The 20,079-nt window shown below is 38.9% G+C and overlaps 1 protein-coding gene across 2 annotated transcripts in view; it reads left to right on the top strand.

Annotated features, from left to right (window-relative positions):
• The first annotated feature begins 488 nt into the window (after positions 1-488).
• The window catches only part of Oseg6 (intraflagellar transport protein Oseg6), a 119,943-nt gene continuing 100,352 nt past the window's right edge, over positions 489-20,079 (top strand). Inside the window, exons 1-4 of one of the 2 annotated variants that reach the window (XM_070104654.1) lie at positions 489-622; positions 5,624-5,745; positions 10,968-11,122; positions 17,968-18,062. In XM_070104654.1, the coding sequence (XP_069960755.1) occupies positions 5,731-5,745; positions 10,968-11,122; positions 17,968-18,062 (265 nt within the window). In that variant the 5' untranslated portion in view covers positions 489-622; positions 5,624-5,730. Of the gene's footprint in view, positions 744-5,623; positions 5,746-10,967; positions 11,123-17,967; positions 18,063-20,079 lie in introns of both variants that reach the window. The other variant, XM_070104653.1, reaches the window with a different exon arrangement.

Consider the following 20,079-nt stretch of genomic DNA (forward strand, 5'->3'; position numbering starts at 1 on the left):
TGGACCAGCTGGTCCAGCAGCTAGTAGTTGAGCTTACACTTCAACAGTCAGCAGCTGGACCAGCTAGTCACTAGCTGGTCCAGCTGCTAGTAGTTAAGCTTACACTTCAACAGTCAGCAGCTGGACCAGCTAGTCACTAGCTGGACCAGCTGGTCCAGCAGCTAGTAGTTGAACCTACACCTCAACAGTCAGCAGCTGGACCAACTAGTCACTAGCTGGACCAGCAGCCAGTAGTTGAACCTACACCTCAACAGTCACCAGCTGGACCAGCTAGTCACTAGCTGGACCAGCAGCTAGTAGTTGAACCTACACCTCAACAGTCAGCAGCTGGACCAGCTAGTCACTAGCTGGTCCAGCTGCTAGTAGTTGAGCTTACACTTCAACAGTCAGCAGCTGGACCAGCTAGTCACCAGCTGCTAGTAGTTGAGCTTACACTTCAACAGTCAGCAGCTGGACCAGCTAGTCACTAGCTGGTCCAGCAGCTAGTAGTTGAGCGTACACTTCAACAGTCAGCAGCTGGACCAGCTAGTCACTAGCTGGTCCAGCTGGTCCAGCAGCTAGTAGTTGAGCTTACACCTCAACAGTCACTTGTTTTCCCAGTGTTTACAAACATTCCTCTCTGGTATTGTCTCTCTGACTCTCACCTGCTCGTTTATCTTCGTTTTTGCCATGTTTCGCTCACTGCCACGAGCGAAACATCACACAGGAGAGTGTATTAAGCCTCCAGGAACCTCGTAACTCCTGTACTTCACCTTAATAACACTTATTATTATTACTTCACTCCAACAAGTGCTACACAACACTTAATTTTGTTAACAAATTTAACATTATTATTTTGGATATTTTATATAGAGGATGTTAAGTATTAATGTTAACATCTGTGTTAATACTGTGAATCTTATATATAGAGGATGTTAAGTATTAATGTTAACATCTGTGTTAATACTGTGAATCTTATATATAGAGGATGTTAAATGTTATTATTGTGAATGTGATGTATACAGGATGTTAAAATATTAACTTATATGAAGTATTTACAAGTGAGGTACAGTAAATGTTGTAGTAAAACAAGCTTAAGCTTAAGGGAACAGCTTAAGCTTAAGAGAACACCTTAAGCTTAAGGGAGCAGCTTAAGCTTAAGGGAACAGCTTAAGCTTAAGAGAACAGCTTAAGCTTACGAGAAAAGCTTAAGCTTAAGAGAACAGCTTAAGCTTAAGGGAACAGCTTAAGCTTAAGGGAACAGCTTAAGCTTAAGAGAACAGCTTAAGCTTGCGAGAACAGCTTCAGCTTAAGAGAACAGCTTAAGCTTAATAGAACAGCTTAAGCTTAAGGGAACAGCTTAAGAGAACAGCTTAAGCTTAAGGGGATAGCTTAAGCTTAAGGAAACAGCTTAAGCTTAAGAGAACAGCTTAAGCTTACGAGAACAGCTTAAGCTTAAGGGAACAGCTTAAGCTTAAGGAAACAGCTTAAGCTTAAGAGAACTGCTTAAGCTTACGAGAACAGCTTCAGCTTAAGAGAACAGCTTAAGCTTAAGAGAACAGCTTCAGCTTAAGAGAACAGCTTCAGCTTTAAGAGAATGCTTAAGCTTTAAGGGAACAGCTTAAGCTTTAAGAGAACAGCTTAAGCTTTCAGAGAATGCTTAAGCTTTAAGGGAACAGCTTAAGTTTTAAGGGAACAGCTTAAGCTTTCAGAGAGCAGCTTGAAAGCTTTAAGAGAACAACTTAAGCTTTAACTTAATAACTTGAAAACTTTAGGAAAACAGCTTAAGCATTAAAATAACAGATTTAGCTTTAAGATAACAGCTTAAGTTTTAAGAAAGCATCTTAAGCTTTAAGATAACAGCTTAAGTTTTAAGAAAACATCTTAAGCTTTAAGATAACAGCTTAAGCTTCAAGAGAAAAGCTTAAGCTTAAAGAGAACAACTTGAAACCTTTAAGAGAACATAGCTGGAGAGGGTTTCATGGTGGATCAGAGCCTGATCAACCAGACTGTTACTGCTGGCCACACACAACATGACATACGAACCACAGCCCGGCTGGTCAGGTACTGGATTTAGGTGCCTGTCCAGCACCTTCTTGAAGACAGTCAGGGGTCTTGAAGACAGTCAGGGGTCTTGAAGACAACCAGGGGTCTTGAAGACAGCCAGGGGTCTTGAAGATAACCAGGGGTCTTGAAGACAGTCAGGGGTCTTGAAGACAGCCAGGGGTCTTGAAGACAGCCAGGGGTCTTGAAGACAGTCAGGGGTCTTGAAGACAGCCAGGGGTCTTGAAGACAGCCAGGGGTCTTGAAGATAACCAGGGGTCTTGAAGACAGCCAGGGGTCTTGAAGACATCCAGGGGTCTTGAAGACAGCCAGGGGTCTTGAAGACATCCAGGGGTCTTGAAGACAGTCAGGGGTCTTGAAGACAGTCAGGGGTCTTGAAGATAACCAGGGGTCTTGAAGACAGTCAGGGGTCTTGAAGACATCCAGGGGTCTTGAAGACAGTCAGGGGTCTTGAAGACATCCAGGGGTCTTGAAGACAGCCAGGGGTCTTGAAGACAGCCAGGGGTCTTGAAGACAACCAGTGGTCTTGAAGACATCCAAGGGTCTTGAAGACAACCAGGGGTCTTGAAGATAACCAGGGGTCTTGAAGACAGTCAGGGGTCTTGAAGACAGCCAGGGGTCTTGAAGACAACCTGGGGTCTTGAAGACAGTCAGGGGTCTTGAAGACAGCCAGGGGTCTTGAAGACAGCCAGTGGTCTTGAAGACATCCAGGGGTCTTGAAGACAGCCAGGGGTCTTGAAGATAGCCAGGGGTCTTGAAGACAGCCAAGGGTCTTGAAGACATCCAGGGGTCTTGAAGACAGCCAGGGATCTTGAAGACAACCAGGGGTCTTGAAGACAGCCAGGGGTTTTGAAGACAGCCAGGGGTCTTGAAGACAGCCAGGGGTCTTGAAGATAACCAGGGGTCTTGAAGACAGTCAGGGGTCTTGAAGACAGCCAGGGGTCATGAAGACAGCTAGGGGTCTTGAAGACAGTCAGGGGTCTTGAAGACAGCCAGTGGTCTTGAAGACATCCAGGGGTCTTGAAGACAGCCAAGGGTCTTGAAGACAACCAGGGGTCTTGAAGACAGCCAGGGGTCTTGAAGACAGCCAAGGGTCTTGAAGACAGCCAGGGGTCTTGAAGACATCCAGGGGTCCTGAAGACAGCCAGTGGTCTTGAAGACATCCAGGGGTCTTGAAGACAGCCAGGGGTCTTGAAGACATCCAGGGGTCTTGAAGACAGCCAGGGGTCTTGAAGACATCCAGGGGTCTTGAAGACAGTCAGGGGTCTTGAAGACAGTCAGGGGTCTTGAAGATAACCAGGGGTCTTGAAGACAGTCAGGGGTCTTGAAGACATCCAGGGGTCTTGAAGACAGCCAGGGGTCTTGAAGACAGTCAGGGGTCTTGAAGACAGCCAGGGGTCTTGAAGACAACCTGGGGTCTTGAAGACAGTCAGGGGTCTTGAAGACAGCCAGTGGTCATGAAGACAGCTAGGGGTCTTGAAGACAGTCAGGGGTCTTGAAGACAGCCAGTGGTCTTGAAGACATCCAGGGGTCTTGAAGACAGCCAAGGGTCTTGAAGACAACCAGGGGTCTTGAAGACAGCCAGGGGTCTTGAAGACAGCCAAGGGTCTTGAAGACAACCAGGGGTCTTGAAGACAGCCAGGGGTCTTGAAGACAGCCAGGGGTCTTGAAGACAGCCAGGGGTCTTGAAGATAACCAGGGGTCTTGAAGACAGTCAGGGGTCTTGAAGACAGCCAGGGGTCTTGAAGACAACCTGGGGTCTTGAAGACAGTCAGGGGTCTTGAAGACAGTCAGGGGTCTTGAAGACAGTCAGGGGTCTTGAAGACAGTCAGGGGTCTTGAAGACAGCCAGGGGTCTTGAAGACAGTCAGGGGTCTTGAAGACAGCCAGGGGTCTTGAAGACAACCAGGGGTCTTGAAGACAGCCAGGGGTCTTGAAGACAGTCAGGGGTCTTGAAGACAGCCAGGGATCTTGAAGACAGCCAGAGGTCTTGAAGACAGCCAGGGGTCTTGAAGACAGTTGGGGGTCTTGAAAACAGTCAGGGGTCTTGAAGACAGCCAGGGGTCTTGAAGACAGCCAGGGGTCTTGAAGATAACCAGGGGTCTTGAAGACAGTCAGGGGTCTTGAAGACAGCCAGGGGTCATGAAGACAGCTAGGGGTCTTGAAGACAGCCAGTGGTCTTGAAGACATCCAGGGGTCTTGAAGACAGCCAAGGGTCTTGAAGACAACCAGGGGTCTTGAAGACAGCCAGGGGTCTTGAAGACAGCCAAGGGTCTTGAAGACAGCCAGGGGTCTTGAAGACATCCAGGGGTCCTGAAGACAGCCAGTGGTCTTGAAGACATCCAGGGGTCTTGAAGACAGCCAGGGGTCTTGAAGACAGCCAAGGGTCTTGAAGACAACCAGGGGTCTTGAAGACAGCCAGGGGTCTTGAAGACAGCCAGGGGTCTTGAAGACAGCCAGGGGTCTTGAAGATAACCAGGGGTCTTGAAGACAGTCAGGGGTCTTGAAGACAGCCAGGGGTCTTGAAGACAACCTGGGGTCTTGAAGACAGTCAGGGGTCTTGAAGACAGTCAGGGGTCTTGAAGACAGCCAGGGGTCTTGAAGACAGTCAGGGGTCTTGAAGACAGCCAGGGGTCTTGAAGACAACCAGGGGTCTTGAAGACAGCCAGGGGTCTTGAAGACAGTCAGGGGTCTTGAAGACTGTCAGGGGTCTTGAAGACAGCCAGGGATCTTGAAGACAGCCAGAGGTCTTGAAGACAGCCAGGGGTCTTGAAGACAGTTGGGGGTCTTGAAAACAGTCAGGGGTCTTGAAGACAGCCAGGGGTCTTGAAGACAGCCAGGGATCTTGAAGACTGTCAGGGGTCTTGAAGACAGCCAGGGATCTTGAAGACAGCCAGAGGTCTTGAAGACAGCCAGGGGTCTTGAAGACAGTTGGGGGTCTTGAAAACAGTCAGGGGTCTTGAAGACAGCCAGGGGTCTTGAAGACAGCCAGGGATCTTGAAGACAGCCAGAGGTCTTGAAGACAGCCAGGGGCCTATTGGTAATCCCCCTTATGTATGCTGGGAGGCAGTTGAACAGTCTTGGGCCCACTTAGTGTTGTCTCTTAGTGTACTCATGGCACCTGTGCTTTCCAGTGGGAGGATGTTGCATCTCCTGCTTTTGTAGGGAGTGATTTTCATGTCCAAATTTGTGACTAGTTCCTCTAGGATTTTCCAAGTATATACTATCATGTATCTTTCTCGCCTGCCTTCCAGGGAGTACAAATCAAGGGACTTCAACCATTCCCAATAATTTAGGTGGTTTATTGACCCTCTGGGTTATTAACCCTCCAGGTTAATAATCCCATAAAAATGTCAGTCTTTCTCCACAAACTTCAACATATCATGTGAGGAGATAAATTACCTAGTAAAAAAATATCTTGTAATACAGCAACTTAAGCTGCACATTGTCCTAACATTACTCTGGATAAAATTAGTTTTTAGCACACTTTTGCTTTTAATTTATACAAATATTGTGTTGATGATAGAGGTGTACAGCAGTCATGAAACAAAACATTAAAATCTGATTTATTTGCATTACAGGAGAACAAATTTCCAGCTCTTCAGCTGACACAGATATTGTTTCTTATGGCATCTTAAAACTACCAAGACCACACAGCTCATGTTTATAACATAATTATATATGGAATATGGCTTCTGATAAGGTAATGTATATATTATACTTGGTGAATTATCTTAACTCTCACAGCACTGAAATTTTAAAGTACCGTGGTACCTCGGGATACGAATTTATATTGTTCCAGAAGACTGAGTACCGCTACCGAATGAATTTGTTCCCATAAGGAATAATGTAAATTAGATTAATCTGTTTCAGACCCCCAAAAATACACTTACAAAAGCACTTATATAAATACACTTACATAATTGTTTAAGTTTTGAGGTGTTCGTAACCCGAGGTACCACTGTGTTAAAAAAAGCTGCTCCATATGATATAAGAACATAAGAAAGGAGGATCACTGCAGCAGGCCTGTTGGCCCATACTAGGCAGGTCCTTTACAATCCATCCCACTAACAAAACAATTGCCCAACCTAATTTTCAATGCTACCCAAGAAATAAGGTCTGATAACTCTATCCACTCATTTGCAAGTCCCACTCAACTCCAATCCCTCTCACTCATATATTTATCCAGCCTAAATTTGAAACTACCCAAAGTCCTAGCCTCAATAACCCAACTAGGTAGACTGTTCTACTCATCAACTACCCTATTTCCAAACCAATACTTTCCTATGTCCTTTCTAAATCTAAACTTGTCTAATTTAAATCCATTACTGCGGGTTCTCTCTTGGAGAGATATCCTCAAGACCTTATTAACCCTTTGACTCTCACAGGCCCCTTTCTGAAACTGTCATTCTATATCGATAAATTTTTGGAAAAAAAAATTAATTATTTTTTCTTTTGAAATGATGGAGAATCTTTTCCCGATGGTAATGACACCAAAAGTACAAAATTTGGTTGAAAACTCACGGAATTACGCTCCCACAATGTTAGTCTCGGCAACATATACGCATCGGCAATTTCGCCGACTTTGAGCCCTGTTTTTGGCCAATTCCGTTCTTCCAGTTGATCAAACCCATAGCTATTTCTTTAGAACTCCATTTTTTTCTATCTGTTGAGTACAAGAAACCGCCCGTTTACCGATTTGAACTACCCAATAAAGTCAGAAATTGGCAATTTGGCCAATTTCACGCAAATTAAAAAAGATGCCAATTTCAAAATAGGGTCCAGAATAAATAATGTAGACATTCTTGGCACTGAAATAACATATCCTCTGTTCATTAGTCATATTTCTAGGCCCCTCTTATGTTATTATTGCTTTCTATTTTGATTTTTTATTCATACAAAAAAATACAAAATTTACTGTTATGCAGACTACTGCATTATTGTAAAAATGGTATAAATAATATCAGTGCACTAGTGAAAGAATATTAGACTCCCCAGTTGACGTGTATTGGACGTGTGGTGTGATTTGTTTACTCCTGAACATTGGTAAAAATCAAACATTTCCGCTACTTTGAGCTCAATTTCAAGGTCGTTTTTATTTCTGTAATATGTTTAACATTTTATCACGTGAGACCAGAAAAACGAGAATACAACGATAAATGCTATACGAAAATACACCTCAAAGTCGGCGTTTTAATCCAAAAAAACGGTCAGCTTTTTTTTTCTCATTACACACTGTGTGCTGCAGGATTTTTTTTTATGTGGTGCACACTGACCACACAGACCCATTCTCTCACATGTGGGCCTACCAGCTTTCTCCTGCTTGATTTGAAGCCACTAGAATTTACGCGTATAAATACATCAGAAACAGTGGTGCGTAAGATGTATATATACGACTGAAGCAGTCAAAGGGTTAATATCCCCTTTATTAATACTCATCTTCCACTTATACACTTCTATCATGTCTCCCCTCATTCTTCGTCTAACAAGTGAATGTAATTTAACCTGTAAACAGTCCAAACGTATATATACGTTTTTTCAACAGTTGAAAGTATGTAAAAAAAGTAGATCTTCTTTTTTTCTTTTTACATTTGAAAACGTGTAAAAAACCTTTGATCTACTTTTTTTTTTGTTATATTTGAAAATATTTAAAAAATAGTAGATCTACTTTTGGAGCACTACACATGTGAACGTAGATCTGCTTGGACCGTTTACGGGTTAAGAGACAAGTGATTGTAATTTAAGAAACAAGTGAATGTAATTTAAGAACAAGTGAATGTAATTTAAGAAACAAGTGAATGTAATTTAAGAACAAGTGAATGTAATTTAAGAACAAGTGAATGTAATTTAAGAAACAAGTGAATGTAATTTAAGAACAAGTGAATGTAATTTAAAAACAAGTGAATGTAATTTAACCCTTTGAGGGTTTTCGTCGTACTAGTACGTCTTACGCGTAGGGGTTTTTGACGTACTAGTACTCATAAATTCTAGCGGCCTCAAATCTAGTGGGAGAAAGCTGGTAGGCCTTCATATGAAAGAATGGGTCTATGTGGTCAGTGTGCACAGTCTAAAAAAAATCCTGCAGCACACAGTGCATAATGAGAAAATAAAACTTTGACCATTTTTTTTTAATAAATCAGCGACTTTGCAGTGTATTTTCGTATGGTATTTATTGTTGTATTCTAGTTTTCTTGGTCTCATTTTATAGAATGGAAGACATATTACAGAAATTGAGATGATTTTGACTGGTTTTACAAAGAAAGGTGCCTTGAAATTGAGCTCAAAGTAGCAGAAATGTTCGATTTTTACCAAACTTCAAAAGTAAACAAATCGTGCCAAGCGTGCAATACACGTCAACTGGTGAGTCTAATATTCTTTCACAAGTGCACCAATAATATTTATACCATTTTTTACACTAATGCAGTAGTCTGCATAACAGTAAATCTTACATTTTTTGTGAAAATAAAAATTCAAAGTGGAAAGCAAAAGAATATAAGAGGGGCCTTGAGACATGACTAATGACTAGAGGAAATGTCATTTTAGTGCCAGGAATGTCTTTCTTGTTTATTCTGGACCCTATTCGGAAATTGGCATCTTTTGAAATTTGTGTGAAATTGGCAAAATTGCTAAATTCTGACCACTGTACTGGATAGTTGAATTTCATAAATGAGTGGTTTCTTGCACCCATTTGATAGAAAAAATGGAGTTCTAGCGAAATATTCATGTTTTTTGTCGACTAGTACAGTGAAATTGGCCGAAAATGGGGCTCAAAGTGGGCAAAATCGCCGATGCGTAAACATCGCCGAGACCGCTAACTTTGCGAGAGCATAATTCCGTAAGTTTTCTATCAAATTTCAAACTTTTGGTGTCTTTATGATCGGGAAAAGATTCTCTATCTTTTCATAAGAGAAAATAATTTTTTTTTTTTAAATTTGGCCGACCCTGAGAACGAGTTTCGGAGAGGGCCTGTCGACCCTCAAAGGGTTAAGAAACAAGTGAATGTAGTATGTGAGCATTAATATTAGTCTGTCAGAAATGCTCAGCTTTTCTGTGCTTAACAATATTATTACATGTAAACTGTGTTTGATATACTGTCGATAAGAAATAAAATTGTATATACATACACTTGAAAGAATAGATCTCCTCCCTTTCTTGGATCAAATTTGATTGTTTTCTATTCCGCAAAGTGCTGTGACTCGCTACAGATTTAGTGCTCCTTTCCAATGGAATAAATAAGTTGCTGAATATATAAAAAAATACCTGTTGAGGAACATGTTATCTTGGTTTATCACTAAGGTCACAAGTTGGCACACACATCACAAAGCAGTGTTAAACCAATGTTGTGTGACCCACAGAGTTTTTACCACCACCTTTTAAATACAGATAGTCATTGGCTTACGACTGGCCGATCATAATTCGAATTGGTTCTAAGTTGGATAGGTATTGTAATTATGTACTTTATAATCTTTATATCAATTCTTTTGATATAAAGAATCACTATCATACGGCCTTATTTGTGCTTCCAGGCTTACAAATATTCATGGTCATAGGGGCAGAGGGTCATAAGTCAGCAACTATCTGCATAATAATAATAATAATAATTTCATGCTTATGCTCTTTGATTGTGATACTGTTTTGCTCATTTTGTCATTTTATGTGCAAGGGGCTTAGAAAAGCATGTGTGAGCATGTTAGGAGTGAGTGGAGGCAAATGGTTTTTAAGACTTGATGTGCTGTTGGAGTGTGAGCAAAGCAACATTTATGAAGGGATTCAGAAAAACTGGTTAGCTGGACTCAGGTCCTGGAGGTGGGAAGTACAGTGCCTGCACTCTGAAGGAGGGCTATTGATATGTTGCAGTTTATTAACTGTAGTGTAGGCACACCTCTGGCAAGACAGTGATGGAGTAAGTGATGATGAAAGTGTTTTTTTTTTTTTTGGGGTCACCCTACCTTGGTGGAAGAGAGCCGATGTGTTAATAAAAAAATTAAAGTTTTGTTTTTTAAGTTAGGTTAGATAACTACATCATCATCTGCCACCAGACAGTGATAGTTTCAGTATTATGTAAACATTAAGAACAGTATTATGTATGCATTAAGCACAGTGTTATGTATACACTAAGCATAGTCTTGTGTAAACATTGAGCACAGTATGATCATTTTCATCTCTGTGATTAAAATTCACTCAAATGATTATGCAGATTTAATGTTTTTTTTAATGTAGCAGCAATAATATTAATAAAGTGGAGGAGAATTGTTCCTGTGTCAGCCATACGTGTGGTAAGAGGTGACTTAAATGCCAGAAGCAAAGGGACTAGTAATCCCTTCTGTATAAATTACTAAATGTAAACGGATAAAGATTTTATTTCTTTGCATTGTTTACAATGTGTGATTACAATTTTGATTTGTTAAGGTACAAAGAAAGCCACTATCATGCCAGGGCATTTTGGGCAGACTAAACCTAATGTTTATAGAAGTGTTTCCTCCTTTTCAGGTCACCCTGTCTCAGTGGGAGAAGCCTCGTTTGTTAAAAAAAATACAGTAAACTCATAATTTAACAAACCTTGGAGATAGAGGACAAAATCTGCTGGTCACTTGATTCAGAAACAATGGGCAAAGTCCAATGTTAAAGAATTGTCTGTTTTTGTTAGGGTCACAAATCAGTCTCTTCTCTCCCCATTGTCTTCCATTCCCTATGTGCTGTATGACCACTACAAGTTTAGTGCTTCCTCCTAAACTTAATAATAATCCTTTAATCAGTTATCCTGACTTGAGTCCTGGAAGTGAGAAGTACCTCAATGGGAGATGGCCGGTTTGTCGAAAAAAAAATAGTCCTCTTTCTGCATCATAATCACCATTACTAGCCACCCTCTTGCCCTAGTTAGTGTTGTCTTAATTGCTCAGTTAACATCATTGTTGGTTTCCACAGCGTGTGTTCAGTTTAGAAAGTCCTCACGGTCCTGGTGGTGTGTTTTTCACCTGGCAGAAAGCATCTGGAGGGTTTTTAGCTTCCACCGGGTACAACCAGGTGGTCAATATCTACGATCGTCATGGCAATCTTCGTGAACAGATACACTTGCCAGGGTGAGTTTCTCAACATCTAAAAGGTGTTTTTAAAATGCTTTTCATGTTGTATTTTATGAAGTGTAGGTGACACAGTCATTTAGAAAATAAAAATTTCCTGATATAAATTATTTTTTCTTATATATTCTGTCTGGAATATATAAGAACAAAATAGAATGACTTTGAGAGTGTATAAATCTGTAGTGGAGGGAAGGCGGGATACAGGTCGGCCTAGGAAAGGTTGGAAAGAGGGGGTAAAGGAGGTTTTGTGTGTGAGGGGTTTGGACTTCCAGCAAGCATGAGTGAGCGTGTTAGATAGGAGGAAATGGAGACAAATGGTTTTTAGGACTTGACGTGCTGTTGGAGTGTGAGCAGGGTAATATTTATGAAGGGATTCAGGGAAACTGGAAAGCTGGACCTTAGTCCTGGAGATGGGAAGTACAGTGTCTGCACTCTGAAGGAGGGGTGTTAATCTTGCAGTTTTATAACTGTAGTGTAAGCTCACTTCTGGCAAGACAGTGATGGAGTGAATGATGGTGAAAGTTTTTCTTTTTCGGCCACCCTACCTTGGTGGAAAATGGCCGATGTGTTAATATTAATAAAAATAAATATTCTGTCTGTAATACACTAACACTGTATGGTTTGTGAGATAAAAATACGCTATACTCTAGTCTCTACATCATTTTATTAATTTTTGTTAGCATTTCCATAAATAATAGAAAGGAAAATTTTGTTGTCTTTGTTACAGTCACCATGTAACTAAATCTTTACTGCAGAGGAAAATATTGTATCATGTTAAGTATGGTAATTTAATAAAAAAATGCTGTACTTAAGTAGCTGAAGCAAAGGATAACATATGCCGTATATTAAATATTAACATTTTTAACAGAAACACATGATACAGATGAGATTATGATTATTATTATTATTATTTATGCAGGTTTCATAGATCAATGTTAACCTTGCGGAGTCCTTTATGTGGTAATTAAGACACTTGTGCAACCTTTGGGTATCTTTATTCTGGGAACATTTTGCCATCCAGTGACTTCTTCTGTCCAGTGCACAGAGAAAGGTGAAAGATCAGGAGTTTGAGGTAATCAGTCCCTCAGCCTGGAGTCAATGTGTTCAGTCCGTCAATCTTGATAAAAATGCAGCATGTTCGTAGAGATGGGGGCTTATATACTGGTGACAGATGAGGTGGAGCAGTGGAAGGTGGAGTCACTAGTGGAAAGACCCACTAGTGTGTCTTACACTGCCTGCAGGATAAAATGTAACCAGAGTCAGTTGAAAAAAGATAAAGGTAGCTCTAGTTCCTTGGACCAAGAGCCTTCACCAGTATGAAGGCAGCTTTTTGAAGGGAAGATGGGGTGATATTACAAATTTTAACTAATGTAAAGGGAACAAAGAGAACAAACAGTGAAGGTACTTGTGATAACTAGGAGAGCTGGCAGATGACCTGATGACTGCTCAAACACATTATTGTTTCTACAATTTAGATAAAGATTTATTTCAGCATGATATAATGTTTGTACAGTGATGAGTGACAGTTGTGCTTGCAGAAAGCCCATACTGCCTCTCCTCACATAACGACAGAGTTCTGTTCCTAAGACCACGTCGTTAAACGAATTCGTCGCTAAGTGAGGAACATACTGCAGTGGTAGTGGGTTTGTCAACCATCTTTAATATTGTTTTAATGTCACCTTTGCACCATTTATAACATTTCTGGTATACTTTTAAATGTTTATACAGTAGTGTACTGTATACTGAAATAAACAGAATAGAGAAAATCAGCTCTAATATTCATTATTTTGGTATAAATACTGGTCATAGAGCCCGTTGTAAGTCTGAGGTGTTGGTAAACGAGTACGTTGCTAAGTGAGGAGAAGCTGTAGTTATGCATTGCATTTTGGGCAAGCTTGAACCTAACTTAAGACTGCAGTGGCAGTAGTTATTACTTGCTTATAAGGTGAAGAAAGAATGTTAACACTGTCGAAGTTGAACTAAATTGGATTATCATAAGCTAAACTTAATGTATCATTATTGTATTCCTGAAACATCTACCGTATTCTCTGGCATATAAGGCATGCTTTTTTTCCCCACAAAAAAAGTCGTGGAAAATCATCCTGCATTTTATATGCTGAAGGTGAGGGTCAAGGGTAGGCTTTGTGTTACACTCAAGCAGTTGTTTACTAACATTATGTTACAACTACTTGGGAACATCTTCCTGTATGTCTTATATACTTGTGCACTTTATATGGGGAGTTTTGAATCAAGTGTGAGAGTAATGGTGGTTGGGGATTTCAATGCTAAAGTGGGTAAAAATGTTATGGAGGGAGTAGTAGGTAAATTTGGGGTGCCAGGGGTAAATGTAAATGGGGAGCCTTTAATTGAGCTATGTGTAGAAAGAAATTTGGTAATAAGTAATACATATTTTATGAAAAAGAGGATAAATAAATATACAAGGTATGATGTAGCACGTAATGAAAGTAGTTTGTTAGATTATGTATTGGTGGATAAAAGGTTGATGGGTAGGCTCCAGGATGTACATGTTTATAGAGGGGCAACTGATATATCGGATCATTATTTAGTTGTAGCTACAGTTAGAGTAAGAGGTAGATGGGAAAAGAGGAAGGTGGCAACAACAAGTAAGAGGGAGGTGAAAGTGTATAACCTAAGGGAGGAGGAAGTTCGGGCGAGATATAAGCGACTATTGGCAGAAAGGTGGGCTAGTGCAAAGATGAGTAGTGGGGGGGTTGAAGAGGGTTGGAATAGTTTTAAAAATGCAGTATTAGAATGTGGGGCAGAAGTTTGTGGTCATAGGAGGGTGGGGGCAGGAGGAAAGAGGAGTGATTGGTGGAATGAAGAAGTAAAGGGTGTGATAAAAGAGAAAAAGGTAGCTTACGAGAGGTTTTTACAAAGCAGAAGTGTTACAAGAAGAGCAGAGTATATGGAGAGTAAAAGAAAGGTGAAGAGAGTGGTGAGAGAGTGCAAAAGGAGAGCAGATGAAAGAGTGGGAGAGGCACTGTCAAGAAATTTTAATGAAAATAAGAACAAATTTTGGAGTGAGTTAAAGAAGTTAAGAAAGCCTAGGGAAAGTATGGATTTGTCAGTTAAAAACAGAGTAGGGGAGTTAGTAGATGGGGAGAGGGAGGTATTAGGTAGATGGCGAGAATATTTTGAGGAACTTTTAAATGTTGAGGAAGAAAGGGAGGCGGTAATTTCATGCACTGGCCAGGGAGGTATACCATCTTTTAGGAGTGAAGAAGAGCAGAATGTAAGTGTGGTGGAGGTACGTGAGGCATTACGTAGAATGAAAGGGGGTAAAGCAGCTGGAACTGATGGGATCATGACAGAAATGTTAAAAGCAGGGGGGGATATAGTGTTGGAGTGGTTGGTACTTTTGTTTAATAAATGTATAAAAGAGGGGAAGGTACCTAGGGATTGGCAGAGAGCATGTATAGTCCCTTTATATAAAGGGAAAGGGGACAAAAGAGATTGTAAAAATTATAGAGGAATAAGTTTACTGAGTATACCAGGAAACGTATACGGTAGGGTTATAATTGAAAGAATTAGAGGTAAGACAGAATGTAGAATTGCGGATGAGCAAGGAGGCTTCAGAGTGGGTAGGGGATGTGTAGATCAAGTGTTTACATTGAAGCATATATGTGAACAGTATTTAGATAAAGGTAGGGAAGTTTTTATTGCATTTATGGATTTAGAAAAGGCATATGATAGAGTGGATAGAGGAGCAATGTGGCAGATGTTGCAAGTATATGGAATAGGTGGTAAGTTACTAAATGCTGTAAAGAGCTTTTATGAGGATAGTGAGGCTCAGGTTAGGGTATGTAGAAGAGAGGGAGAATACTTCCCGGTAAAAGTAGGTCTTAGACAAGGATGTGTAATGTCACCATGGTTGTTTAATATATTTATAGATGGGGTTGTAAAAGAAGTAAATGCTAGGGTGTTCGGGAGAGGGGTGGGATTAAATTATGGGGAATCAAATTCAAAATGGGAATTGACACAGTTACTTTTTGCTGATGATACTGTGCTTATGGGAGATTCTAAAGAAAAATTGCAAAGGTTAGTGGATGAGTTTGAGAATGTGTGTAAAGGTAGAAAGTTGAAAGTGAACATAGAAAAGAGTAAGGTGATGAGGGTATCAAATGATTTAGATAAAGAAAAATTGGATATCAAATTGGGGAGGAGGAGTATGGAAGAAGTGAATGTTTTCAGATTCTTGGGAGTTGAAGTGTTGGCGGATGGTTTTGTGAAATATGAGGTTAATCATAGAATTGATGAGGGAAAAAAGGTGAGTGGTGCGTTGAGGTATATGTGGAGTCAAAAAACGTTATCTATGGAGGCAAAGAAGGGAATGTATGAAAGTATAGTAGTACCAACACTCTTATATGGATGTGAAGCTTGGGTGGTAAATGCAGCAGCAAGGAGACGGTTGGAGGCAGTGGAGATGTCCTGTCTAAGGGCAATGTGTGGTGTAAATATTATGCAGAAAATTCGGAGTGTGGAAATTAGGAGAAGGTGTGGAGTTAATAAAAGCATTAGTCAGAGGGCAGAAGAGGGGTTGTTGAGGTATTTTGGTCATTTAGAGAGAATGGATCAAAGTAGAATGACATGGAAAGCATATAAATCTATAGGGGAAGGAAAGAGGGGTAGGGGTCGTCCTCGAAAGGGTTGGAAAGAGGGGGTAAAGGAGGTTTTGTGGGCGAGGGGCTTGGACTTCCAGCAAGCGTGCATGAGCGTGTTAGATAGGAGTGAATGGAGACGAATGATACTTGGGACCTGACAATCTGTTGGAGTGTGAGCAGGGTAATATTTAGTGAAGGGATTCAGGGAAACCGGTTATTTTCATATAGTCGGACTTGAGTCCTGGAAATGGGAAGTACAATGCCTGCACTTTAAAGGAGGGGTTTGGGATATTGGCAGTTTGGAGGGATATGTTGTGTATCTTTATACATATATGCTTCTAAGCTGTTGTATTCTGAGCACCTCTGCAAAAGCAGTGATAATGTGTGAGTGTGGTGAAAGTGTTGAATGATGATGAAAGTATTTTCTTCTTGGGGATTTTCTTTCTTTTTTTGGGTCACCCTGCCTCGGTGGGAGACGACCGACTTGTTGAAAAAAAAAAAAATAAAATAAAATAAAATATATATATAAATATATATATATATATATATATATATATATATATATATATATATATATATATATATATACACACATACATACATACATACATACATACATACATACATACATACATACATACATACATACATACATACATACATACATACAGTGGACCCCCGGTTAACGATATTTTTTCATTCCAGAAGTATGTTCAGGTGCCAGTACTGACCGAATTTGTTCCCATAATGAATATTGTGAAGTAGATTAGTCCATTTCAGACCTCCAAACATACACATACAAATGCACTTACATAAATACACTTACATAATTGGTCGCATTGGGAGGTGATCGTTAAGCAGGGGTCCACTGCTGTATATATATATATAAATACATATATAATATATATATATATAAATATAATATATATATATATAAATATATATATATATATATACACACAGTGGACCCCCGCTTAACGATCACCTCCAAATGCGACCAATTATGTAAGTGTATTTATGTAAGTGCGTTTGTACGTGTTTGTTTGGGGGTCTAAAATTGACTAATCTACTTCACAATATTCCTTATGGGAAAAAATTCGGTCAGTACTGGCACCTGAACATACTACTGGAATGAAAAAAGTTCGTTAACCGGGGGTCCACTGTATATATATGTATGTATGTTTATATATATATGTATATATATATATATATATATATATATATATATATATATATATATATATATATATATATATATATATATATATATATATATATATATATATATACGTATATATATATATATATATATATATATATATATATATATATATATATATATATATATATATATATATATATATATACATACATATACAGAGGACCCTCGCCTAACGATATTAATTGGTACCCGAGAACGAATATCGTTAGGCGAGTTTTTTAGTGTTAGCCAAGGCAAAATGTTAGCGTTAAAATGTATCGTTAGGCGAATTTAATGTTATGCGATGCGTTCGTTAGGCGAGGGTCCACTGTATATATACGTATATATATATATATATATATATATATATATATATATATATATATATATATATATATATATATATATATATATATATATATATATATATATATAGGTATATTTGTATGTGTGTGTGTGTGTGTGTGTGTGTGTGTGCCTTAACCCTTAAACGGTCCAAACGTATATATACATTCACTCGCGTATCGCCCCAAATTTTTGGAGAAAAAAAATAGTTTTTTTAATAGGAAAAAAGAGTATATGGTACTCAGGTGTCCCCAATTATTTTAATATGGCGCACAGTGAGTGCGCACACCCATTCTCTCATGTCTAGGCGACTCAGGCTTATTGTGGCAATGTTGAATGAATGACAAAGAAAACGTATACTGTATATACGTTTGGGGCTCTATGCGAGAGAATGTATATGTACGTTTGGACCGTATAGGGGTTAAGAACCATTGTACTAATTTATATTACTGTGCTATCAAAAATGTGTGAATATTTCCTGAATAAGCATTATATTAATTTATATTACTGTACTATCTAAAATGTTTGAATATTTCCGGAGTGAACACTGTATTAATTTATATTACTGTACTATCTGTAAAATATTTGAATATTTCCTAAATAACACATATCATGGAGAGGATAATATTGTACTAGGGATAAAATAAAAGCTTACATCTTACTGTTGTTGTTGACAGTGTGTGTTCAGGTTTTGGCTGGGACAAGGATGGAGCGCTCTTGTCAATCATCAATGATAGATCACCTCTTGTTCATGTCTGGGATGCTAATTCTGGTGAGTCAATTGTCTTATCTTACCCATTAATTTATCTCTCTAAATAATGGAGGAATCCATGCACTAGTAGTATTAACACTTTAAAGTTTTAACACTAGTATTAACACTTAAGGGTTTAACACTAGTATTAACACTTAAGGGTTTAGCACTAGTATTAACACTTGTTTGGACACTAGTATTAATACTTGTATTTAGGTTTTAACACTACTGTTAACACTTGTTTTAACACTGGTATTAACTAGTATTAACATTTGTATTAGGGTTTTAACACTAGTATTAATACTTGTTTTAACACTAGTATTAACACTTATTTAACACTAGTATTAACACTTTGCATTAACCCTTTCATTGCCCATTCCATAGTACAACAGGTTTGTGGTCACCGTCAGTACTGTAGTTATATACCACGAGCTCAGCTCACTCAGATGAACTGTGAGTGATAAATTTGGGCCTAGATATAAGAGAATGGCTCTATGTGATAACTGTGCACCATATAAAAAATCCTGCAGCATGCAGTCCGTGAGAAAAAAACTGTGACTGTTTTTGGTTTAAAACAGCAACTTTGTAGTGTATTTTCGTATGATTTTTACAGTTGTATTCTCAGTTCCTTGATCTCATTTGATAGAATTAAAGATATATTAAAGAAATAGAGATGAATTTGATTGATTTCAGAACTGTAAATAGCTTAAAAGTGAGCACATTAGTAGTAGTATTATAATCAAGGGGAAGCGCTAAACCCGGAGGATTATACAGTGCCTGGGGGGGGGCATGTGGAAGGCATTCAGGCTTAATTTGGGGAACTGGAGCACAGATCCAATTCCCTAAATCAAGAGCCCCTCACCAACATCAAGGAACTTTCCTTGAGGGGAAAAGTGAGCACAAATTAGCAGAAATGTTCAGTTTTTTCATAAATGTGCTGATATTATTTATACAATTATTACAGTATTGCTTAACAGTAAATCTTTTATTTATTTGTGATTAAAAATTCCTTGTGTGAATAAAAATCAAAATGGAATTCGTATGTAAATCCTGGAAACATAACTTATGAACAGAGGAAATGTTATTTTAGTGCCAGGAATGCCTGCATTGTTTATTCTGGACCCTATTTTGAAATTGGAATATTTTGAACTTTGTATGAAACTGGACAGTGGACCCCCGCTTTACGATCATCTCCCAATGCGACTAATTATGTAAGTGTATTTATGCAAGTGCATTTGTATGTATATGTTTGGAGGTCTGAAATGGACTAATCTACTTCACAATATTCCTTATGGGAACAAATTCGTTCAGTACTGGCACCTGAACATACTTCTGGAATGAAATAATATCGTAAACCGGGGGTCCACTGTAGTTGATTGGGCAGTTTCTTGTGCTCAGTTGACAAAATGAAAGACATGCTTGTGAAATAGCTAAGGATTTGGTCTACTGGAACAATGTAATTGGCCTAAAATAGGACTCAAAGTGGGCAAAATTGCCACTGTGTAAAAATCGCTGTCAGCAAAATTCTCACTTGTATCACTTTTCCCTCAAATTTCATACTTTTTGTTTTACTACCTTCAGAAAAAATTCTCTACCATTTCATAAGGAAAAATAACTTTTATTTTTTTTTTTAAATTCTTGGACACTGGGTAAGTTGCAGATTGGATTTCTAAACAATGAAAGGGTTAACACTAGTATTAACACTAGTATTAACACTAGTATTAACACTAGTATTAACACTAGTATTAACACTTGTATTAACACTTGTATTAACACTAGTATTAACACTAGTATTAACACTTGTATTAACACTTGTATTAACACTAGTATTAACACTAGTATTAACACTAGTATTAACACTAGTATTAACACTAGTATTAACACTTGTATTAACACTAGTATTAACACTTGTATTAACACTTGTATTAACACTAGTATTAACACTAGTATTAACACTAGTATTAACACTAGTACAGTGGACCCCCGGTTAACGAACTTTTTTCATTCCAGTAGTATGTTCAGGTGCCAGTACTGACCG

Source organism: Cherax quadricarinatus, chromosome 93 (assembly GCF_038502225.1).
Source record: "Cherax quadricarinatus isolate ZL_2023a chromosome 93, ASM3850222v1, whole genome shotgun sequence".
Classification (NCBI taxonomy): Eukaryota; Metazoa; Arthropoda; class Malacostraca; order Decapoda; family Parastacidae; genus Cherax; species Cherax quadricarinatus.